This window comes from Babylonia areolata, chromosome 29, assembly GCF_041734735.1.
Source record: "Babylonia areolata isolate BAREFJ2019XMU chromosome 29, ASM4173473v1, whole genome shotgun sequence".
Classification (NCBI taxonomy): Eukaryota; Metazoa; Mollusca; class Gastropoda; order Neogastropoda; family Buccinidae; genus Babylonia; species Babylonia areolata.
In genome coordinates, this window is record NC_134904.1 from 2,665,806 (window position 1) to 2,691,740 (window position 25,935).

The window sequence follows — 25,935 nt, forward strand, 5'->3', positions numbered from 1 at the left end:
CATAATGTGCCAGTTGATTTTGATGCATGTGAGATGTCTGTGATTATACATCTATGTATCTATCTACCCATGTATAAAGAGAGAGGGATACAAGTGGGGGGTTGTTGTGAGTGCAGGTGAACACCTTTGAGGAGAAGGAGCGAAAGTACCAGGAGGTACTGGAAGTGCAAGGTCAGAACATCCAGGCAGAGAGTGAGGTCATCAACGACTTGAAAGAAGAGGTGAGTAGTGGAGTGTGTGTGTGTGTGTGTGTGTGTGTGAAGGGGGTGGGGGTGGTGGTGGGGTAAACAGTGGGAGGGGTGGGGGGTGAATGCTGTTTGTGTCCACTGTGTCGGGGGGGGGTTGTTTTTTTGTTTTTTCTTAAGAAAATGTCTTTCTGATCAGCCCAGTGGTGGATGGTGTTCCTGCCCTTGTTCTTTCTTTCTTTGAACAAAAAAAGCTTCAAAAAAGTAAAAAGGAGACAAGTTTCTGTGTGTGGTGTGTGTGTGTGTGTGTGTGTGTGTGAGTGAGTGAGTGAGTGTGTGTGTGTGTGTGTGTGTGTGTGTGTGTGTGTGTGTGACTGCATGTGTATGGATGTTCATACACATATGCTTGCATGCATACAGTGACAGAAAGAAAGATGCACACTCCCCCACCCCACCCACGCCCCACCTCCCTCTTGATGCCCACTACACTAATTCCCCACTCCCCCTTCCCCCCTGCCTCATGCTTCAAGTCCACTCTTGTTTCCATGTTCCCAGATTCAAACACTCTACAGGTGGTCTTTCTGCTTTCTGGTCTGAAACTGTCACTAGTTTTCTGTTCACATGAATTCATGTTTTTCATGAATCGTTTTTGTCTTTCAGAGTCAAGAGTTAGGCCTGCCCTGTGAATGACTGGTGTGAAAATGGTTTGATTTGTCTGTGCAACAAGATAGTTAAGCACTATGTACTTTTATTATCTTCTTCTTCTTCGTTTGTGGGCTGCAACTCCCACGTTCACTCGTATGTACGTGAGTAGGCTTTTACGTGTATGACCGTTTTTACCCCGGCCATGTAGGCAGCCATACTCCGTTTTCGGGGTTGTGTATGCTGGGTATGTTCTTGTTTCCATAGCCCACTGAACACTGACATGGATTACAGTATCTTTAATGTGCCTATTTGATCTTCTGCTTGTATATACACACGAAGGGGGTTCAGGCACTAAGCAGGTCTGCACATATGTTGACCTGGGAGATTGGAAAAAATCTCCACCAGGTGCTGTTACCGAGATTCAAACTCGGGGACCCTCAGATTGAAAGTCCAACGCTTTAGCCAAACCACTCAGCTGTTGTGCCTGTCACTTTTGTTACGATTATGATGATCATTACGATGTTGTTGTGACAGCTGTCCTCCAAGATGACGGAGGTGCAGGAGCTGAAGGGCACCAACATCAAGCTGCGCAAGCACCTGGACCAGGCCATGGACAAGTTTGAGCTGATCTTCGGGGAGAAGGTCAACCTGGAGAACTTCACTGAGGCCCTGCAGGTAGGAGCCCTTTGTTCAAAGGTTGATAGGAATATATGTTTCTTTTTGGGAGGTGTTAAAGTGTTATATTTCTTCTCTGTTTTGGGTTTTTTTTTGTGTGTGGATGCATGCTTATTTGTGTATTTTGTGTATTTTCTCTGTTTTTTAATGTGTTTTTTTTTACATGCTATGTTTTCTTTGTGCTATTTTATATTTTGCATGTGTTTGTGTGTTGTTTGGGACAGGAAAAGGTTACCTAGTGCTTTTCAGTGTTTTTGCTTTTTCTTTTTCATAGATTGAAACATATGACTGTGTTTAAAATTGTATCTTTGTACATGACAATTATCAAATCCTCACTTGACAAGTAAAATCCTAACATTTTCTTGTTTCCTTAGATGTATTTATTCATGCTTTTTTTTTTTAAGTTCATTTATTTGGTTACTTTAACCCTTTTCTTTTGACAGGAAATGTTTCTTTTGGGGAACTCAGGTACTGAGGAGATATTAGATGATAAGGAGTATTCACTTGATGATCTGAGCTTTTCATTTGGTCTCAAAAGGGAGAAATGCTTGAAGAGCATAGCGAGCAACAAGCACAATGTTTGGCAGAACTGTCTAATATATGCTTTAGGTAATATTTTTTCGTGATTCTAATGATTCTATGGACATACACAGAATTTATGAAAAGTAAGCTGCGTGGCTGATAGATCTCCACAAGTGAATCTCTTGTTTTTTCATGCCTTGAGGCTTTTGGCGCAGCACATCATCCATGTCAGCAGTCGCCTGGATTCGGCATTTGCTTTTGCCATGACTGGCCAAGGAGAGAAGTCACAAAACAGAGAGAGAAGGGATCGATACCAAAAAGCACTCCAACCGTGTTGGTTTTTCCAGAGAGTTTTGGTGAAGGACAGCAGTATGAAATGTTATTAGCACTGTTCAGAGTTCAGAAAATGGAGTTCCTTGCATCAAATATAAAATGAAAGTCAGTGTTATTCAGTTTTTCTCTGTGCACACGGTGAACAATAGAGACTACGAAATAGGTGACAAAAAAAGAGCTGGGTAATGCATGACCTAAAAGAACAAAAAAAGCACCAGCAAAAATGCTGAAATCTTCCTGTCTCAACTAATTGCGGATGCCTGGCCATCTATTTCTGTGGACTGGAGAAGTCTGCTGACAGTAGTGTGAAGAGCATAGTTAACTGTCCGTAACAATATATATTTTGGGGCAATAGTTTCATTTGGCTTCCAGCTGTTACAGCATCTAACATTGTACATCTGGTGGAGTTATTTATAAATGTTGATAGTGTCTCAGTTGTGATTTGATTTTTCGTTCTTTTATTTGTGTAATTGTCGGTTGATTTTATGGTTGGTTTATTTTTCTGATGCAGAAATCTGGTGAGAGGCTTGAAATTAGTGTAGATTATTTTCTTGAGTGTCACCTGGGTTTGGTGTCAGCAGGTCTTCTTTAGGAATTGATAAACTCTTTTTGGTAATTTACTTGGAAAGGAAACGAATGACACAGCATATACACACACACACACACACACACATGCACATGTACACAGTCACACACACACACACACACACACACAGATACGTACACACAACACACACACACGGACTGACCACCACCAATGCTTTCTCCCCCTCCCCCACACCCTTTAAAAAAAATAGATAAAAATAAAAATTAAAAAACTCCCCCCACCCCACCACGCCCCCCAAAAATGTGAAGTTTTGAAACAGTTGTAGTCTGTGCTCCCACCCACTGACGTGCCCCCCTTCCTTGTGTCCTGCCCCTAGGGACTTCACTTTTTGGAGAAGTACAAGTTTGAGAGCACCATCGGGCAGCAGATGAAGCTGATTGATTACCTGCAGGAGCTCTACATGGAGAATGCCGGCAAGAAGAAGAAAGTAACCACACCCCCCTTGCTTCTCTTGCTTGTTTTGGTTTGTTTTGTTGTTGTTGTTGGTTGGTTTTGAGCTTTGTTACTAGTGACTCACCCAGGCCTGGGCCTGCCTCTTTCTTTGCTGTCGTGCATGCAGGTGTTCTGGTCAGAGTGGACGCTGTTTGGGGTCACGCACTGTGTGGATACTTTTTCTGTGTTTTTAGTTGTTGTTTTTTTGTTCTTTTATTTGTTGGTTCTTTTAGCCTGTGTGGATTTCTGTTGTTAGCTTACATCTGAACTGGTAAATTGTGTGTGTGTGTGTGTGTGTGTGTGTGTGTGTGTGTGTGTGTGTGTGCATGCATAAGTATGTGCATGCATGATGCATGTATGTAAATATACATCATGATGTGTGCAAGTGTTTGTGCATGTAGGTGTGTGTTGCTGTTCGTGCATCTCTTTTCTTGTTCTTTCTCCCCTCTTGTGTGTAATAGACAGGAACGGCTAGCTGTCTTTATGTAGAAGACTGCAGTTGTGATGATTTCCTTTTGCTTTATGTGCCTGGGAATGCTGACAGTGCTGGAATGTTGCTACAAGAATTGTGTGTGTCTTGTGTATGATTCTCAGAATTATATCATTTTGACTGTGATGGGAGTTCTCTTTGAGAGCATATGCCTGCATGTCTCGAGTCTAATGTGAATACAGAATTTGTTCCAGAATAACCATGAAGACAGAGGGGAAGATGGGGGTAGCTGAAGCAAATTGCTCTAATAACTGGAACAGTGCTGGATTTGACATGAAGAAATTGAAATGTGTGTGTGTGTGTGTGCATGGTGACTTTATAAATGACACAAATTGCACAAATTTGTTTCCATGCATGCTAAAAGATTTTTTTTTTAATATGATTTTTTGAATGATAGCAAGACAGATATGATTGAGAACTTGTACATATTAAATTCAAAGAGAAAAAAAACAACTATTTTTGAACAGGAATAAAGAAAAACATTTTTAAAGTTTTAGAAAGAATCCTGATTTTTGTGTGTGTTCTATGTTTGTAGTGCTTTCTAGAAAGTGTATAGACAGTGTCTTTGCAGAGTGCATCAGAAAATTACATCTGCTATGTGGGGGACAAGCAGTGATGCCAACTATCTCAGTTTACCTCCTTTGTGTTTTGTTACAGTTTGTTCCGATATACCAACATCAAAATTGTTCTGAGAAGTTAAATTCCAGCCAGCTAGGGTCTGTGGTATATGCTTCACTGTATCATTGTATAATTCTGACAGATGAGGATGTGGATTTTTAGCTGCGACTGTAAGTAGCAGCAGCAGTGGGAGCAGAAGTACTGGCCAAATTACACTGAAAAATACCCATGTATAATGCTGTCCATCCTTGGAAAGGTTGTACTGTAAACTGCTTTGTCATCGCCAACCTCCCATTGTGGGTTAAAAACTGTGCATTGGGTAGAATAGCTTGTAAAACACCCACACCCCTCTTTGAAAAAAAAAATGAAAAAAAGAAAATTATTGTGAACTAATGATAATTCAGTTTGCTATTTGTGATCTTGTTGGTTTGCAAAGCAGTGCAGCTTTAGATTAAGAGATAAAGAACATGTGTCATTGAAAACCATGTGAGAGCATGACATTGCTTGGTGGCGCAGTGTCTTGTTTCAGTAGCTATCACTGTGTTCTTACTCCCAGCCTAGCCAGTGCTGTATGCTGAAACTAAATAAGGAAATGTAAAAGGTAAAGTGCCCAGTAAGCGCCCACCCTCAACTTAGGAGTAAAATTTGTGCACATTTGTAAAATTTGGGGGGGGAGGGAGGGGGGGGGGGGGCACATATAGGTAGTTTATGGTATTACGCTGATTTGACTGAGGGTTAAAAAAAAAAAAAAAAAGTCAAAATGTTCCACACAAAAAACTTTTCAAAATTATTCTTTAAAGGAGTTGGCATCTCTTGGCCTGAACCAGCTGTATTGTAGTCATGCTGATTCCACTGTACCTCTCTTCTCTTTTACATTGTGAATGGCTAACACAGCTTGAACTACCTAACTATTTATTAACTTGAGTGACGTGGGAAAAGAAGAATCTTGTTGATGTAACCCTGCCAGCATGCTGATCCTTAAAAAATGTACATACATGTTTGTGCAGAAAGCTGTTCACTTAATGTTAACTGTTTTGGTCTTGTCATGATCTTTTCTTTCTTTCCATCATCATTGCTGGCACTTATTTGTACAGGTCACAGCACTCTGGTTGTTAACTTTGATGTCTTTTCACAGCTCAAAGCACAGAGAAGACACCTGTTGTGACTTTAAAGTGGGAACCTACCCTGTCCTCAGCAGTACAGCTTCTTGTGAAAAATGAAATTTGAAATCACTTTGTTACAGATAGGCTTAACTGTGGCAGTCTTGCTTAAATTTTACTGGATTTAAACATTTTGAGATTGATTTGAGCTGGTCTGTTTCTTGGAAAAAAGAAAAGCACCGGGTGTCTTGAGATTGACTTTTAAGTAGTCCAATGCTTTCTCTGAGTTGGTGCAGTCTTTCAGACATGACTGAGATGATGGATTAAATCACAGTCGGTGTGTGCCTTTTCCCCCTTCCCCCTTCTCCATTTGCAGTCAGCAGTGTGCCATTGTGGCCTGCCCTTGCCAAGTGATTGTCGTACCGGTGGAAACAATGAATGGCAACATCCTTGAGTTTATCAGCATTCTGATCAAATGACTAATTGGTTTTTGTGATACTGGCTGTGCTCTGAAAGTGTGAGGGAACTGGGATGGATGTCAGTGAGTCATGACTGACCAAGCCAGGAATTCACAATTGTGCTTCACATGATTTATCATTGACTTTGCACCTGATATGGGGAAGATTTCAGATGGAAACAAAGCTGGCCTAGTCTTATACCTTGGAAATGTGATGGGGAAGAGGTTTCAATCCTCTTATGTTCTTTGTTATGAATTGTTTTGTTTGTAGTGAGCACTAATTTTTTGCTGCTGTTTTCACTAATATGACATTCATTGCAGTTATGCTTTATTATTGGGTTTTGCACAAGTGAACAATTACCATACATGGTTTGAAAGACACTGATTTGTCAGCTGTGTATAATAAAAAACAGCTTTGTTTATTTTTCATTTTTTGTTTCATTGTGTACACATGTCAGTCACATGGAGGCGCTTCAAAGCTGGAAAAAAATGTTGCTGTATTGGTCTGTCCAATGTGACAGGTGCAGTGGTTATGGCTGTGACTGCCAGCTGTCTAGCTTTTTTCTTAAACTTTGAAAATGTGAATCTAGACCTCACAAGTCAGGATTCCACTACCATGATATTCTTGGTGAAACTTTGGTGCTGTCGCATACGTGAGGCTGACACACATTCAAGCACATAAATGCTTGTGAGCATGCACTTGTGAGCTTGCACAAACAAGCACACAGTCAGCAACCCAAACCATGAGCATGTTTACATGTTAAAACGAACTTCCTTTTTGTTAGCATTGGTGTATTGATTTGTGCATTTCTACTTTAGTCATTCCTTTGGACCAGAAAAAAATTATTGTTCAGCTTGAAGATGTACCTGTGAAAGTGAACATGTATTTCTATATACAGCATTTTGAATTTTGTTACATTGAGACTAATTTTGAATCATGTTGGAAAACATGAAGAATATAACCTTGTTTGCAAGGGTGGAAAAGAAAGCAACAACCAAAAAAACAACAACAAAAAGCCAAACTCCTACACATGTTGACATTCACATGAAAACCCATGCTTGTGGTGATGCTTTTTCAAACGTGAACACGTTTTGCAAAAAAAACACCAGCACCACCCCTACACACACACACAAGCACTCTACTCTGGTGTGTGTGTGTGTGTGTGTGTGTGTGAAGGGCGGGAAGCGGTTTGGCAGCACGAAGAGCAAGGAGGGGGGCCCCCCGGTGCCAGGCCTGCCCCTGCAGTGGACAGACCTGCAGACAGCGCTGGAACAGGAGCAGAAGAAGACAGCCAAGCTACAGGAGCAGCTGGACAGACTGCGGGAGGAGAACTTCACTCAGGCCAACGAGCGTAAGAAGTGCAGCGTAGTTGAGTCGAATTGTATGGTATTGTATGGTGTTGAATCACTCTTTTGTCCGTTGGCGAGGCTCTAAGCACCATATTTCATTTGATTTGACTCTTTCATAACAACAGACTGTTCTCTGAAATATCGGACTGCTGTCCCCAGACTGACACCTTTTAAGGTCAGTTTGTTCAAGGCTTGGGGTTTTTGAAGTGAAGGTTGTGTTGGTTGATGGAGTGAGTCCCACATGTAGTGAGTCAATTCTGTAAGAATGATAATGAAACAGTATTTTGTAGTGTGCTCTTCTGGAACAGGGTCAGAACCCCATGCTGTAGGTGGGAGTGTTTCCTTATCATACAGATATCTGTTGGCCTGTTTTATTTACTTTGTGTCAGCATTAAGAGATGTGATTCAGTTTGCCACCTTGCTCGGTACAACACTCTTTTCAATATCGCCAAAGACCCACCACTGCCATGCATGCAGTGTGTTTTACAAGAACAGTTGCTATGATGCAGAAGAAAAGTACAGAATTCTCTCTCTTGACTGGTTTTGAACGTTTTCAATGTTGTAACTGCTGTGCCTGCAGTGCATTGTGGTGTCTGTGTCCCTGAGTTCTGACCCAGGCTACCTTCACCTTTAGTTTGAGAACACTGCATGCATGGGTTCATCATCTGATGAGTTTGCGCATTGTGCATGTAACAAGACATGGTGAAGGTCCGACAGCCTTGAAAGAAAGACATTCTTTTTCTTTCTGTCAGAATGTATCTGCCTTCTTCATTTTAGGAAAGGGGGTAAAGGGAGCGGGGACTGTGTAAGTAAAAGTAATTACATATTTGCACACATACAGGAGTGCTTGCATGTACACATAAGTATGCGTCAGTGTCTGTCTCTTTGTTCCTCTTTGTTGTGTGTTAGTCTCTGTCTTTCTGTCTGTCATTCCTCTATTTGATAATAATGATAGTAATAATAATGATTTTTATATAGCGCTGAATCTTGTGCAGAGACAAATCAAAGCGCTTTCGCACCAGTCATTCACACACATGTATGACTCTAAAACTGAAGACAAGGAATAGTCAGGGAAGGGAGGCTATCTTGTGAAGAGGTGGGTTTTAAGGCCAGACTTGAAAGAGCTGAGTGCAGAGACCTGACGAAGTGAAAGAGGAAGTTCATTCCAGTTGCAAGGTCCAGAGACAGAGAAAGAACAGTGGCTAACAGTGGAGTGTTTGAATCTGGGTATGTGTAAACAGAGTGGATCTGAAGTCGATCGTAGAGAGCGAGATGGAGTGTAGATGTGAAGGCAGCCACAGAGACAGGAAGGGGGCAGATTTGAGAATACATTTTTACATAGAGTGCTTATCTTGTACTTTATTCTGTGTGAGACAGGGAGCCAATAGAGATGTTGCAAAAGAGGAGTGATGTGCTCAGATCTTTTCTTTCTGAGGACAAGTCGGGCAGCAGAGTATTTGCTGCTAACTCGGCATTGGATGTTTTAACATCCTTAAACTCATACCCCCCTCACTATGAATTGTATATTACTTTTTGTCACAACTGATTTCTGTGGGAAATCTGAGCTGTTCTGTCTGGGAAGAGTGCGTTTCAGTGAAGCGCCACCCCTTTATTTTTATTTCCCCAGATGGAAACTATTGCATCTCCAAGCGTACAAAAATCTCAGTTTTGGAACTGAATCTTGTATTGTAATTTATTGTATCGCATTGTATTCTATAATATATTACTTTTTTTCACAACCGATTTCTCTTTGTGGAAATTGTGCTGCTGTCTCCGGGGAGAGTGCATTGCCTACAGTGTAGCGGCTCAGTATATATTTTGAGTGTGTGTGTGTTTTGTGCAGTGTTGAAGCTGAAGGGTCCGCTGAAGGAGAAGGTGGACAACCAGAGGGGAGTGCTGACCCCGCACAAGCAGCACGCCGCCGTCGCCACCCTGGTCCGCTCCCCCTCTGCACAGACGGAGGCCGTCGTCCCATCCCGCCGCACCGGTCGCCGCGGTTACCACGTGCCGGTGCAGCCCACCCTTCAGCGCATGCACCACAACATCCCGCACCGCTTCGTGACGGGGCTCAACACCCGGGCCACTAAGTGCGGCCTGTGTCTGGGCAGTGTGCACTTTGTCAAGCAGGCCTCCAAGTGTCAGGGTCAGTCACTCTCTCTCTCTGGGCCCGCTGCTGTTGTTGTGGCTTTTGTGTGTGTTTGCTGGCCTCAACAGGCTTGTATGGGTCTTTCTGAGTGAGTGTTTTTGTAGTGATTTGTCTGTGTGTCTGTGGTTAACTTCAGCATTGACATTTTCTTAGCGACTGCTATCTAATAGGATAGGAAAAGCAAACTCAGTAGGATGATTGGTATGATCAAGGCCTATGAAGTCATCCCCTTTATGATGATATGGAGAGCAGCTGAGACGTCAAAGGAGCATGTCAAAGGGCAAGGTAATTATTTGGTTAAAAAAAAATCAAATTATAATCCAACTTGGTACTGGGACTTGTCATGGTTAGAAATTAAAAATCATTGGTGAAAGGTCAAAGTCACAATGATAATTATGCCATATACTGAAAGGAAAAGTTAATTTGTGCGTGAGAGAGAAGGTCTTAGGCATAATCTTCATCAAATTGTATACGCTTATTGGTCATGTAAACCCATGTAAAGAGACATGGTCAAAAGTAAAGGTTACAACGTGGTGTCTTGGAAAAATGTAGAATCATGATAGAACTTTGATTTTTCATCCGATTTTCACAAAACATGGTAGTGATTTGTTTTGGCCAGAACATAAGTGGTTTGTAAAACCAAAGGTTGGGGTCACATCAGTGTGTCATTTTCCCAGGTGATCTGCTTTGCAGTGCCTTTTTGTTTTTTTTTCGTAATTTCTTTTGTTGGATGAAGCAGGTCTCACACATGTCTTGAAGGCCTCACCTCTGTTCTTCCTTTCTTTTTGTTCCACCGTCATTCTTTGTCTGTCAAGATTTGAGAGTGACAATGTTGTGGCTTTCCTCTCCCCCAACCCAACCCCCACAGAGTGCGGAATGGTGGTGCACCCCAAGTGTGCGTCCTCTGTGCCTGCCACATGCGGCCTGCCCACGGAGTATGTGCGTCACTTTGCCGACATGATGTCCCGCATTGAGGAGGCCGAGCTGGACTCCACCCTGGAGCCCCTCAGCATCAAGATGGAGGGCTGGCTCAAAGTGCCCAGGTGGGTGGTGCTGGTGGACATGCACACATTTGCCCTTATTTACTCCAGAAAATCAATGAAACAATTCAAAATGTCACTGTGTTAAGAAAATATGAATAATACTTGTCCGTTCTGGGAAAAAAAAACCCAACTTACACGTGGTTGCATTCTTAAGACGATCACATTGGCAACTTAAGACACTCATGCCAGCATTTTGTTTGAACCGGAAATTTAGAAAGACCACGAAATGAAGAAAGCATGTGAGGACTTAACTTTAAGCAGGGATGAAGAAAATGTGTGCAGAACACAAATCAGTGTGAGTGTTGTCTACAGCAACGAGCTCGGAGCTACAAGGAAGAGTATATCCCAGTTATAGAATCTCCTGCAGTCAGGTCAGATAGGAGGCATTTTTGTGGGCTGCAACTCCCATGCCAAGTCATTTCTCAGAGTGGGATTTTGCTTGTGACTGTCTTCCATCCCAGCCATTTAGTCAGCCATATTCCATTTTATGGGGTTGTTGCATGATGGCAATGTTTCTGTAAATCAGGTCATTTGCTTATAGCCCAGCTGACCGTAAAGTGGCTTTTTCTGGGCTGTTTTTATTTTTTCTGTAGCCCAACAAACACTGTGTCTGCACACGTTGGGAGATTGGGAAAATCCCCTCTCTTAACTGTTAAGCCAACAGGTGCTGCCAGGATTCAAACCATGGACGTCAGAAACCTGCAGGAGAACAGTCCATTGCTATGTCCCTTCAGCTGTCACCTGGCCCATGATGGGGGCCATGTAGGTCACACCAGTGCTGTGTTTATCCCATGATGGGGGCCATGTAGGTCACACCAGATGCTGTGTTTATCCAATGATGAGGGCCATGTAGGTCACACCAGATGCTGTGTTTATCCAATGATAGGGCCATGTAGGTCACACCAGATGCTGTGTTTATCCCATGATGGGGCCATGTAGGTCACACCAGATGCTGTGTTTATCCAATGATGGGGCCATGTAGGTCACACCAGATGCTGTGTTTATCCAATGATGGGGCCATGTAGGTCACACCAGATGCTGTGTTTATCCCACAATGGGGCCATGTAGGTCACACCAGTGCTGTGTTTATCCCATGATGGGGGCCATGTAGGTCACACCAGATGCTGTGTTTATCCCATGATGGGGGCCATGTAGGTCACACCAGATGCTGTGTTTATCCAATGATAGGGCCATGTAGGTCACACCAGATGCTGTGTTTATCCAATGATAGGGCCATGTAGGTCACACCAGATGCTGTGTTTATCCAATGATAGGGCCATGTAGGTCACACCAGTGCTGTGTTTATCCCATGATGGGGCCATGTAGGTCACACCAGATGCTGTGTTTATCCCACAATGGGGCCATGTAGGTCACACCAGTGCTGTGTTTATCCCATGATGGGGGCCATGTAGGTCACACCAGATGCTGTGTTTATCCCATGATGGGGGCCATGTAGGTCACACCAGATGCTGTGTTTATCCAATGATAGGGCCATGTAGGTCACACCAGATGCTGTGTTTATCCAATGATAGGGCCATGTAGGTCACACCAGATGCTGTGTTTATCCAATGATAGGGCCATGTAGGTCACACCAGATGCTGTGTTTATCCAATGATGGGGGCCATGTAGGTCACACCAGTGCTGTGTTTATCCCATGATGGGGCCATGTAGGTCACACCAGATGCTGTGTTTATCCCATAATGAGGGCCATGTAGGTCACACCAGATGCTGTGTGTCTGGCAGGACGGGGAAGCCCGGCTGGGAGAAGCGGTGGGTGGAGCTGGACGGCTCCTACCTGATGCTGTACAAGGAGGACACAGACGCCAACCCTGTGGACACCTTTGACCTCTCGCCCCCGGACGCGGAGGTCAGCGTGCACTCTGCGGTGACGGCCTCGGAGCTGACGGGCACGGCGTCCCTGGACCTGTACTACGTGCTGCGGCTGGACCAGGACCCTCTGACCACCTGCTGGCCTGGGAGGTGAGGGAGGGGGGAGTGTTGTGTTGTGTTGTGTTGTATTGCTCTTTGTCACAAACAGATTTCTCTATGTGAAATTTGGGTTGCTTTCCCCAGGGAGAGGGAGAGCGCATTGCTGCAGTGCAGTGATATGTAGGTCACATCAGTGCTGTGTTTATCCCAGGACATATAGGTCAAAGCAATGCTGTGTTTATCCCATGATGGTGACATGTAGGTCAAACCAGTGCTGTGTTTATCCCATGATGGTGACATGTAGGTCAAACCAGTGCTGTGTTTATCCCATGATGGTGACATTTAGGTCAAACCAGTGCTGTGTTTATCCCAGGACATATAGGTCAAACCAGTGCTGTGTTTATCCCATGATGGTGACATGTAGGTCAAACCAGTGCTGTGTTTATCCCATGATGGTGACATGTAGGTCAAACCAGTGCTGTGTTTATCCCATGATGGTGACATGTAGGTCAAACCAGTGCTGTGTTTATCCCATGATGGTGACATGTAGGTCAAACCAGTGCTGTGTTTATCCCAGGACATATAGGTCAAACCAGTGCTGTGTTTATCCCAGGACATGTAGGTCAAACCAGTGCTGTGTTTATCCCAGGACATATAGGTCAAACCAGTGCTGTGTTTATCCCAGGACATATAGGTCAAACCAGTGCTGTGTTTATCCCAGGACATATAGGTCAAACCAGTGCTGTGCTTATCCCAGGACATATAGGTCAAACCAGTGCTGTGTTTATCCCAGGACATATAGGTCAAACCAGTGCTGTGTTTATCCCAGGACATATAGGTCAAACCAGTGCTGTGTTTATCCCAGGACATATAGGTCAAACCAGTGCTGTGTTTATTCCAGGACATATAGGTCAAACCAGTGCTGTGCTTATCCCAGGACATATAGGTCAAACCAGTGCTGTGTTTATCCCAGGACATATAGGTCAAACCAGTGCTGTGTTTATCCCAGGACATATAGGTCAAACCAGTGCTGTGCTTATCCCAGGACATATAGGTCAAACCAGTGCTGTGTTTATTCCAGGACATATAGGTCAAACCAGTGCTGTGTTTATCCCAGGACATATAGGTCAAACCAGTGCTGTGTTTATCCCAGGACATATAGGTCAAACCAGTGCTGTGTTTATCCCAGGACATATAGGTCAAACCAGTGCTGTGTTTATCCCAGGACATATAGGTCAAACCAGTGCTGTGTTTATCCCAGGACATATAGGTCAAACCAGTGCTGTGTTTATCCCAGGACATATAGGTCAAACCAGTGCTGTGTTTATCTCACACAGGGGACAAACCAGTGCTGTGTTGTTTTTCTGCCTGCAAGTTTATTTGTTTTTCTATGATAGTGTGGATTTTTTTTTCTCTAGAATTTTGCCATGGACAACCCCGTTGTTGCAGTGGGTTCTTTTACGGGCGCAAAGTGCATGCTACACATGGGACCTTGGGTTTTTTTTATAGTCTCATCCGAATGACCAGCATCCAGACCACCACTCAGGGTCTAGTGGAGGGGGAGAAAATAGAGTGAGATTCGACCCTGTGTTCTCAGATTCTCTGGCTTCCCCGGCAGGTGCGTTACCACTTGGCCAACACTCCACATGGGGTGTGCACAGACGTGGCTGTCTGCACCTTGTGGGGGTGTGTTTCGTCAGGCGTCTCATCCGTGTCTGTGGAGCAGTGGCCTGGGGGTGATGAGCCTGACTACAAAGCAAGTGTCCATGGGTTTGAGTCTCCATGAACGGACCAGGATCTTCGTTCCTCCCCTCCTCCACTAGACCTTGAGTGGTGGTGTGGGTGCTAGTCTTTTGGATGAGATGATAATCCAAGGTCCCGTCTTCAGCATGCACTTAGCCGATTGTGATAGGATCCACGGCAACAAAAGGGTTGACCCTGGCAAAATTCTTGAGAAAAATCCACTTTGTTAGTAAAACAAACATGGCTGCAGACAATGGGGTGGTACTGCACTGTGGATATGCACAGTGGCATAGCCATGTATGTAGCAGTGAGAGAATGTGAGAACTGGTCACTGAGTTTGCTGGCCCAATTCCTGATGGAATAATTGATCAATGAGGATTTTTATGAACTCTATTGGGTAGTTACATTTCCAGGAATCTTCTTTATTTTTTCCAGTTCTTTTTAAACTTCAGCAAGTTACAAAGAAACAGATAACCTTTTTTTTTCTTTTTTTGTTTTGTTTTTTCTTCGGAACCTACTGCTTCCATAAAAAGAACTTGAAATGTTGTCTGCCATGACGCAGTGGTGCGTTATTGGCAGGCTTCACTACTGCAGTGGGTGAGTCATGACAAAGTATGTCATACATATTCTTGAAAATAAAACCAAGAAAACTCCTTTCTCTAACTTGTGATTGTTATATGGGTTTAGTTGGGGTTTTTTTTTTGTGTGTGTTCTTTTTTTTTCTCTAACACTCTTTGTTGCAGGTACCTGTATCTAATGACGACAAACTTCAGTGAGAAACAGCGATGGGTCGCTGCACTGGAGGCTGCCGTGAGAAGCGTGCAGCGCAGAGACAGGCTGCGAAAAAATGTGAGTACGCCCTGTTTGGGGTGTGTGCATTGAAGTCAACATTGAAGGCATACTCTGCCAGCATTCAGCGGGCTGTAGAAACAGACATACCCAGCATGCATGCCCCCAGAAACAGAGTGTGGCTGCCTACATGGCAGGGTGAAAATGATCATACACAAAAAGGAGTGAATGTGTTAGATTCTGTAAACCTTTGTCTGAATGGAAACAGCAAGGAAAAAATAGAAAAAGGAGTGAGTGAGTGTGGGAAGATGCGTGAGTGTGGGAAGATGCAACCCACAATCACACAAGAAGAAGAACAAAAGGCGTAAGTGAGCAAATATGAACGAAAACCAGAACAGGATGATTAGAATATGACATCAGTGTGTAAAGAAAGAATATTGGTTCTTTCATTTTCAAGGCCACATGAGACCTGTTTTGTGGAGCAGAAATTTACCCTGGCATGATTGTTAGATTGGGTGTGCATGTGTGTGTTTGCGGGGAGCTTTTTGAAAACAACTGGAAGTGACATACAGGAAGGTTTTTGAAAACTGCTGGAAGTGGTATCTCTTTGATATCTTTTATGTGGCATAATCACCGTGGTATTTGTCAGTGGCATTGCTTAAATTTAGATTTTGTTTGTTTAATAAACATGTTGATTTATATACTGTTGCATTTGTTACGTAACCATTCTTTCTAAATGAAGACTTACTTTCTGTATTATGTCTAGACTGCAATAAAGCTGTACAGTGTAAGTGTAATCTGAAACTTTTGCATTTGGTTTCAGTTTCAGTTTGATTTTAGTTTGTTTTGACATAGTTTGCGTGTTCAGTTTTTTTTTTGTTGTTGTTTATTTATTCATTGATTTTTACAACAGTGTTTGATTTCTTGTGAATGAATTTTTCAATACTTTTGATTTTTTTTCTTTTTGATGAAGTGAAAATGTTGATGAGTGGCATTAATGAAAAAGGTGCAGACAGTACACACAAACAGTACTCCTTGCAGACAGGCCATCAGAGAGAATTAGCATGCTATCCTTTGGTTGTCCACCACAATACTTCACACACACATGCACCACATCATTGGTGCTCTTGTACTGCAGGTGCCTGGTGAATCCTTCTATTTTTAGCACTGAGCAAATAAGCTTCAACAGACAAAAGCATTTCATTTAGGGAATTAATGACCTTTGACACCTACCCCCCACCATCCACCCCCACCCCCCACCTCTCACACACATACATCACACTCATCACCATCACCATCATCATTGATACGATACATGCCATTTTACTATTTCATTTTGGTTGACAATTTCAGAAGTTTAGGTTCCTGTCAGTTGGCTTTATGTTTGTGTTTTAGGAAAGGGTGAGGCTGCCCTGATAGACATTTATTCTGTGTGTATTACTTTTTTTGGTTGAGGTAGGGGCAGAAATAAAGCTGAATGGGCTGAAATTCACTATAGCTTCAAATATCAGTTATATATGAAATTTGTGGAACACTACTCATGCATGAAACAGAGCTGTTTTTCTTACATACAAGTATCTTTCTTTTCATGCAGTTTAAGGGATTATCAAAATCATCTTTACAGATAAGGGGCGTTGGGGTGTTGGAGTCTTATAGTGGTTTTATGTAAAGATGTGTTGCAGATTTTTAAATGAGTGCAGTTTTTAGTAATTGTTCTGTTTACTGCGAGAGAGAAAGTTCCTGTCAGCAGATTTGTCTGTTTCCCCTCTTCCCTGTCTCACCTTTCTGCATCCCTGTATTGCCTTCTGTCTCCAGTCCTTAATGTGTGTATAAAAGTATAGTTCACAAATGCAAGATGACACTTTTCATTGTCTGCTTACCTGCCTGTCTGCCATCCCATTCCTCTGTCTCTTCCTCTCTCTTGAAACAGGTGAAAAAGTTTATAACTTACTACTGACCCTCATTTTTACAACCTCGCTTTAGATACCTACAGTTCTATGATTATGAAGAAGTGCCTGACACACAAACTGTGCTCATCAATTATCTGAATGAAAACACAAAACCCCTGTATCTGAAAGGCTGTCAAGCTACATACGGACAATAAAGTATTGTCTTTCTTTGGATTATGCAGCTAATCTTATGTATTAACTTTGTATTTATGTATTCTGTTGCTAATCAAATTTTACAAGAAAATCCAGTATATTCTTATGAATTTTCTTTAACAACTGACAATTCAGATTAGTTTGCCTGTTTTTTCTTTGTCTTCGTGGTAGCCTGTTTGCCTGTCTGGTTTTAACGTGCATCTGAAAGTATGTAGAAATGTATACATGAGTTATTATGTTCGTAGGCTTGTCTGTGTGTTTGTGGGTACACATGCATTATAGATATATGAGGAATGTCTAAATCATAATCAGTATTATCATTATATATTACATGGTGCTGTTGTTGTTGCTAGGAGCCCCAGATGACGACGGTGGTGTCTCTGAAGGAGGCAGACAGGAAAGAGTTCAACTGTGCCCTGGCACTCTCCCCCCAGGTCAGTCCTGTGCCCTGAGGCATGTGTGTGTGTGTGCGAGGGTGTGTGTGTGTGTGTGAGGGTGTGTGTGTGTGAGGGTGTGTGTGTGTGTGTGTGTGAGGGTGTGGTGAACAGCAGCTTTCAGCGTATCCATTTTACCTTCAGTAAAACATTTGTCATTGTCAGGCATGGTCTCGCACACATACACACAGATCACTGCAATGTGTCAAACTGGTGCAGGCTGTGGCCGGTAGGTTTGCTCTGTCTGGCCAAGTGTTGTAGCCTGTGTGGTGTTTGTCTGGCCAAGTGTTGTACACTGTGTGGTGTTTGTCTGGCCAAGTGTTGTACACTGTGTGGTGTTTGTCTGGCCAAGTGTTGTACACTGTGTGGTGTCTGTCTGGCCAAGTGTTGTACACTGTGTGGTGTCTGTCTGGCCAAGTGTTGTACACTGTGTGGTGTTTGTCTGGCCAAGTGTTGTAGCCTGTGTGGTGTCTGTCTGGCCAAGTGTTGAACACTGTGTGGTGTTTGTCTGGCCAAGTGTTGTACACTGTGTGGTGTCTGTCTGGCCAAGTGTTGTACACTGTGTGGTGTCTGTCTGGCCAAGTGTTGTACACTGTGTGGTGTTTGTCTGGCCAAGTGTTGTACACTGTGTGGTGTCTGTCTGGCCAAGTGTTGTACATTGTGTGGTGTCTGTCTGGCCAAGTGTTGTAGCCTGTGTGATGTTTGTCTGGCCAAGTGTTGTACACTGTGTGGTGTTTGTCTGGCCAAGTGTTGTAGCCTGTGTGGTGTCTGTCTGGCCAAGTGTTGTAGCCTGTGTGATGTTTGTCTGGCCAAGTGTTGTACACTGTGTGGTGTTTGTCTGGCCAAGTGTTGTAGCCTGTGTGGTGTCTGTCTGGCCAAGTGTTGTAGCCTGTGTGGTGTTTGTCTGGCCAAGTGTACACTGTGTGGTGTTTGTCTGGCCAAGTGTTGTACACTGTGTGGTGTTTGTCTGGCCAAGTGTTGTAGACAATGTGGTGTTTGTCTGGCCAAGTGTTGTAGACTGTGTGGTGTTTGTCTGGCCAAGTGTTGTACACTGTGTGGTGTTTGTCTGGCCAAGTGTTGTACACTGTGTGGTGTTTGTCTGGCCTAGTGTTGTAGACAATGTGGTGTTTGTCTGGCCAAGTGTTGTACACTGTGTGGTGTTTGTCTGGCCAAGTGTTGTACACTGTGTGGTGTTTGTCTGGCCAAGTGTTGTAGACTGTGTGGTGTTTGTCTGGCCAAGTGTTGTAGACAATGTGGTGTTTGTCTGGCCAAGTGTTGTAGACAATGTGGTGTTTGTCTGGCCAAGTGTTGTAGACAATGTGGTGTTTGTCTGGCCAAGTGTTGTACACTGTGTGGTGTCTGTCTGGCCAAGTGTTGTACACTGTGTGGTGTTTGTCTGGCCAAGTGTTGTACACTGTGTGGTGTCTGTCTGGCCAAGTGTTGTACACTGTGTGATGTCTGTCTGGCCAAGTGTTGTACACTGTGTGGTGTTTGTCTGGCCAAGTGTTGTACACTGTGTGATGTCTGTCTGGCCAAGTGTTGTACACTGTGTGGTGTTTGTCTGGCCAAGTGTTGTAGCCTGTGTGGTGTTTGTCTGGCCAAGTGTTGTACACTGTGTGGTGTCTGTCTGGCCAAGTGTTGTACACTGTGTGGTGTTTGTCTGGCCAAGTGTTGTACACTGTGTGATGTCTGTCTGGCCAAGTGTTGTACACTGTGTGGTGTTTGTCTGGCCAAGTGTTGTACACTGTGTGGTGTTTGTCTGGCCAAGTGTTGTACACTGTGTGGTGTTTGTCTGGCCAAGTGTTGTACACTGTGTGGTGTTTGTCTGGCCAAGTGTTGTAGCCTGTGTGGTGTTTGTCTGGCCAAGTGTTGTACACTGTGTGGTGTTTGTCTGGCCAAGTGTTGTAGCCTGTGTGGTGTTTGTCTGGCCAAGTGTACACTGTGTGATGTCTGTCTGGCCAAGTGTTGTACACTGTGTGGTGTTTGTCTGGCCAAGTGTTGTAGCCTGTGTGGTGTTTGTCTGGCCAAGTGTTGTACACTGTGTGGTGTCTGTCTGGCCAAGTGTTGTACACTGTGTGGTGTTTGTCTGGCCAAGTGTTGTACACTGTGTGATGTCTGTCTGGCCAAGTGTTGTACACTGTGTGGTGTTTGTCTGGCCAAGTGTTGTACACTGTGTGGTGTTTGTCTGGCCAAGTGTTGTACACTGTGTGGTGTTTGTCTGGCCACGTGTTGTACACTGTGTGGTGTTTGTCTGGCCAAGTGTTGTAGCCTGTGTGGTGTTTGTCTGGCCAAGTGTACACTGTGTGGTGTTTGTCTGGCCAAGTGTTGTACACTGTGTGGTGTTTGTCTGGCCAAGTGTTGTAGCCTGTGTGGTGTCTGTCTGGCCAAGTGTTGTAGCCTGTGTGGTGTTTGTCTGGCCAAGTGTTGTACACTGTGTGGTGTTTGTCTGGCCAAGTGTTGTACACTGTGTGGTGTTTGTCTGGCCAAGTGTTGTACACTGTGTGGTGTTTGTCTGGCCAAGTGTTGTAGACAATGTGGTGTTTGTCTGGCCAAGTGTTGTAGACAATGTGGTGTTTGTCTGGCCAAGTGTTGTAGACAATGTGGTGTTTGTCTGGCCAAGTGTTGTACACTGTGTGGTGTTTGTCTGGCCAAGTGTTGTAGACAATGTGGTGTTTGTCTGGTCAAGTGTTGTACACTGTGTGGTGTTTGTCTGGTCAAGTGCTGTACACTGTGTGGTGTTTGTCTGGCCAAGTGTTGTACACTGTGTGGTGTTTGTCTGGCCAAGTGTTGTACACTGTGTGGTGTTTGTCTGGCCAAGTGTTGTACACTGTGTGGTGTTTGTCTGGCCAAGTGTTGTACACTGTGTGGTGTTTGTCTGGCCAAGTGTTGTAGACTGTGGTGTTTGTCTGGCCAAGTGTTGTACACTGTGTGGTGTTTGTCTGGCCAAGTGTTGTACACTGTGTGGTGTCTGTCTGGCCAAGTGTTGTACACTGTGTGATGTTTGTCTGGCCAAGTGTTGTACACTGTGTGGTGTTTGTCTGGCCAAGTGTTGTACACTGTGTGGTGTTTGTCTGGCCAAGTGTTGTACACTGTGTGGTGTCTGTCTGGCCAAGTGTTGTAGCCTGTGTGGTGTTTGTCTGGCCAAGTGTTGTAGACTGTGTGGTGTTTGTCTGGCCAAGTGTTGTACATTGTGTGGTGTTTGTCTGGCCAAGTGTTGTACACTGTGTGGTGTTTGTCTGGCCAAGTGTTGTACACTGTGTGGTGTCTGTCTGGCCAAGTGTTGTAGCCTGTGTGGTGTTTGTCTGGCCAAGTGTTGTAGACTGTGTGGTGTTTGTCTGGCCAAGTGTTGTACACTGTGTGGTGTTTGTCTGGCCAAGTGTTGTACACTGTGTGGTGTTTGTCTGGCCAAGTGTTGTACACTGTGTGGTGTTTGTCTGGCCAAGTGTTGTAGCCTGTGTGGTGTTTGTCTGGCCAAGTGTTGTAGACTGTGGTGTTTGTCTGAACAAGTGTTTCAGCCTGTGTGGTGTTTGTCTGGCCAGGTGTTGTACACTGTGTGGTGTTTGTCTGGCTAAGTGTTTCAGCCTGTGCAGTACCCTCATTCTGGCTGGGCCAATCAGTGTTTTCCCTCCTTTTAGCTCTGAGCATTCAGAGGAACTCCCCATAGTCCTCCTTGTGTGAAGTGTAATGGGAATATGCTGACATGCTGTGATGACTCCTGTTTGGAAGTCCCCATATTCCTCCATGTGTGAACTGTGGTGGGTGTATGTTGATATGCTGTGATGGTTCTTGTTGGAGACATGCCAGTAGGATGTGTCATTGAAGTTGTTTTTTTGGGTGTTTTTTTTTATCAATCGATGAAGATTTACCTCTGATGATTGCCAAATGTGTATCCGGATTTGTGTATAGTATATATTTTGGGGTGGAACATAATCCACTGTGGAAGATCAGTCAGTATATGGGGAGACCAGTGAACTGGGGTGGATAAACAGGTGAATGCTTGGTGTTAGTGTATTTCATAGCACATGCTTGGGTTGTGGGTGTAGTGTTGAAGTGAGGAGAAGCAGAGGAGGGAATGGCGAGATATAACACAAAGCAGGCACATCAGCACAAGCTTCAGAATGAAACATGTTTCAAAAGACCTCTCATTGCAATGCTTTGGTATGGGACTAAAGAGGGTGCCCTGTGTGTGTGGGTGTGTCGGGGGGGTGCACACATTTTAAGATGAGGGAGAGAACAAACAGTTGTGTACACAGATGTAAAAGTTAGACATGATGCAAGTGTGATTGTGTAATTTCTGCAGCAAGCTGGCTGGCCAAAGAAGTAGTTTGGAATTTCCAGTCAAATATGGTGATGACGATGTTGATGAATGTTCAGTACTGATGAACGATGTGGCTGATGATTGCTTACAGCTGGTGCTGCTGGGAACGGACGATGGCCTGTTTGCCCTGAACCCCCAGAGCACATCAGGACGTCAGCACTTGGTGCAGCTGTCAGGCTTTGGCAGTGTGCACCTCATGGCAGAGGCCAAAGGCGTCAACCTGGTCCTGATGCTCACAGGTAACCATAGTGACCATGAGTTTGTTTATTGAGGGAAGTGGAATAAGCATGTATGCTTCTTAGGGACTGACTGTCAGCTGCTGTATGAGCTGTCGCTCTTAACTATGGACAACAACACCACCACTGCTGAGCAGACTTTTTTGCCTGAACCATCCAAGCAGTGCTGGGGTCACTGTTGGGGAACCTTATTAGAGTGTAATTATGTTGAAATTATGTGTGTGTTGGAGGGATACATAAATTATAATTATGTATGTGAAGAGAAGAGGAATGGACTAGTGAGCGCTTTCATGCACACACCTGTGTGTAAATTATGTTTCTTTTCTTTTGATGGATGGATAATATTCAAATATTACATGGACTGAAACAGACATGGGTGAATTGGTCTTTTTATGCCGTATCTGATATTTCAAAACTTGGTTTAAATTTCATATGGACTGAGCGAGACGTGGATGAACTGGTCTTTCTGACGTTGTTTTAACTGACCTTTTAACATGACTGGTTTTCAGAACCGATGGGGTATTCAGCCCTGAAAAGGCCCTTTTTGAGGTCAGCTGGGGTTTGAGCCACATGGTTTGTTACTGTCATGATGATGACCATGAAGCACACTGTGTGTGTAAACCACATGGTTTGTTACTGTCATGATGATGATGACCATGAAGCACACTGTGTGTGTAAACCACATGGTTTGTTACTGTCATGATGATGATGACCATGAAACACTGTGTGTGTAAGCCACATGGTTTGTTACTGTCATGATGATGATGACCATGAAGCACACTGTGTGTGTAAACCACATGGTTTGTTACTGTCATGATGATGACCATGAAGCACACTGTGTGTGTAAACCACATGGTTTGTTACTGTCATGATGATGATGACCATGAAGCACACTGTGTGTGTAAGCCACATGGTTTGTTACTGTCATGATGATGATGACCATGAAGCACACTGTGTGTGTAAACCACATGGTTTGTTACTGTCATGATGATGACCATGAAACACTGTGTGTGTAAACCACATGGTTTGTTACTGTCATGATGATGATGACCATGAAGCACACTGTGTGTGTAAACCACATGGTTTGTTACTGTCATGATGATGACCATGAAGCACACTGTGTGTGTAAACCACAGGGTTTGTTACTGTCATGATGATGATGACCATGAAGCACTGTGTGTGTGTAAACCACAGGGTTTGTTACTGTCATGATGATGACCATGAAGCACACTGTGTGTGTAAACCACATGGTTTGTTACTGTCATGATGATGATGATCATGAAGCACACTGTGTGTGTAAACCACATGGTTTGTTACTGTCATGATGATGACCATGAAGCACACTGTGTGTGTAAACCACATGGTTTGTTACTGTCATGATGATGACCATGAAGCACACTGTGTGTAAACCACATGGTTTGTTACTGTCATGATGACATTGACCATGAAGCACACTGTGTGTAAACCACATGGTTTGTTACTGTCATGATGATGACCATGAAGCACACTGTGTGTGTAAACCACATGATTTGTTACTGTCATGATGATGACCATGAAGCACACTGTGTGTGTAAGCCACATGGTTTGTTACTGTCATGGTGATGATGACTATGAAGCACACTGTGTGTGTAAACCACATGGTTTGTTACTGTCATGGTGATGATGACCATGAAGCACACTGTGTGTGTAAACCACATGGTTTGTTACTGTCATGATGATGACCATGAAGCACACTGTGTGTAAACCACATGGTTTGTTACTGTCATGATGATGACCATGAAACACACTGTGTGTGTAAACCACATGGTTTGTTACTGTCATGATGATGACCATGAAGCACACTGTGTGTGTAAGCCACATGGTTTGTTACTGTCATGATGATGATGACTATGAAGCACACTGTGTGTGTAAGCCACATGGTTTGTTACTGTCATGATGATGACCATGAAGCACACTGTGTGTGTAAACCACATGGTTTGTTACTGTCATGATGATGACCATGAAGCACACTGTGTGTGTAAGCCACATGGTTTGTTACTGTCATGATGACATTGACCATGAAGCACACTGTGTGTAAACCACATGGTTTGTTACTGTCATGATGATGATGACCATGAAGCACACTGTGTGTAAACCACATGGTTTGTTACTGTCATGATGATGATGACTATGAAGCACACTGTGTGTGTAAACCACATGGTTTGTTACTGTCATGATGACATTGACCATGAAGCACACTGTGTGTGTAAGCCACATGGTTTGTTACTGTCATGATGATGATGACTATGAAGCACACTGTGTGTGTAAACCACATGGTTTGTTACTGTCATGATGATGATGACTATGAAGCACACTGTGTGTGTAAACCACATGGTTTGTTACTGTCATGATGATGATGACCATGAAACACACTGTGTGTGTAAACCACATGGTTTGTTACTGTCATGATGATGATGACCATGAAGCACACTGTGTGTGTAAACCACATGGTTTGTTACTGTCATGATGATGACCATGAAACACACTGTGTGTGTAAGCCACATGGTTTGTTACTGTCATGATGATGATGACCATGAAGCACACTGTGTGTGTAAGCCACATGGTCTGTTACCACCATGATGATGACCATGAAGCACACTGTGTGTGTAAGCCACATGGTCTGTTACCATCATGACGATGACCACAAAACGCACTGTGTGTGCCCTCAGGGCCGGAGCGCCGCCTGGTGATGGTGGAGAGCAAGCTGATCCAGTGCCGTATGAGCCAGACGGTGGGAGGGGAGACCACCCCCTTCAGCTACCGGGCGGTGGAGGGCATCCAGCGGTGCACGGTCTTTGAGGTGGCGCTGTGGGCAGACGCCTCCTACCTGTGTGTGGGCATGCCCAACAAGGTGGTGCTGCTCAAGTACAATCCCAGCCTGGCCATGTACTGCCTCAGGAAGGTGAGCAGGGTGCTTCACACTGTGTCCTGAGAGCAGATTTAGTTTTTCACACATACAGTAATACATAATGCTGTTCAACAGCACCTTAAAACATACAAGAGAGAAAATATGTATATATATAGTATATGTATAACCAAGACCTAGGCAATAGGTATGAATCATCACATAGAAAAAGCACAAAATATGCATTACACACAAAACACACAGTTGCATACACACTGAGGCAACACCCACCTGCCCACCCCCTGCTCTCCCCCCTCCCCCCTACACACACACACACACACTACATGGAGACTTCATTGGGGGAGGGAGAGTGAGGGGGGTGTGAGGGCAAGGTGCGAGGATACAGATGACTAAGTTTCATTACGTCCCATTGGTTATGTTGAACAGACACATGTGTAGATTTGTTTCAAAAGAGGACAGGGTTGGTTGGTGAACACTGTGCAGGATGCTTTGTGCCAGGTCAGCATTGTCGTTCACACTGGTATTGGGTGAAAACAGAGAGTGGTCCACAGCTCGCAAACCAAACAAAGCGGACGTCATCCCACTTCAACATGACGTACTGTTGACTGTGCATGGACTGACGTGATGGGGCGTGTTTTCAGGAAATGCCGTCCAGCCAGCCCTGCAGCTGCATATGTATGGCGGAGAGCTTTGCCATCGTGGGCACGGAGAGGTTTTATCGCATCAGCCTGGAACACCCTAGTCTGATCGGTGGGTACACTTCAGGCAATACTGGCATGTACTGTGTGTGCTGTGTTTCGGGTGTAATGTGGAGATAGGTGGTTTTGTTGGGGTGTTCTTTTTAACTTTGTGAAAACACTGGCATGTACTGTGTGT

At 44.1% G+C, this 25,935-nt stretch overlaps 1 protein-coding gene across 1 annotated transcript in view; it reads left to right on the plus strand.

Annotated features, from left to right (window-relative positions):
• Positions 1-25,935, plus strand: part of LOC143274829 (uncharacterized) — an 80,949-nt gene that overhangs the window by 49,027 nt on the left and 5,987 nt on the right. Inside the window, exons 30-41 of the mRNA XM_076578769.1 lie at positions 117-221; positions 1,365-1,505; positions 3,284-3,394; positions 7,242-7,416; positions 9,258-9,557; positions 10,429-10,603; positions 12,347-12,583; positions 15,019-15,124; positions 17,520-17,600; positions 22,010-22,157; positions 24,863-25,095; positions 25,701-25,809. Of these exons, the coding sequence (XP_076434884.1) occupies positions 117-221; positions 1,365-1,505; positions 3,284-3,394; positions 7,242-7,416; positions 9,258-9,557; positions 10,429-10,603; positions 12,347-12,583; positions 15,019-15,124; positions 17,520-17,600; positions 22,010-22,157; positions 24,863-25,095; positions 25,701-25,809 (1,921 nt within the window). The remainder of the gene's footprint in view (positions 1-116; positions 222-1,364; positions 1,506-3,283; positions 3,395-7,241; positions 7,417-9,257; positions 9,558-10,428; positions 10,604-12,346; positions 12,584-15,018; positions 15,125-17,519; positions 17,601-22,009; positions 22,158-24,862; positions 25,096-25,700; positions 25,810-25,935) is intronic.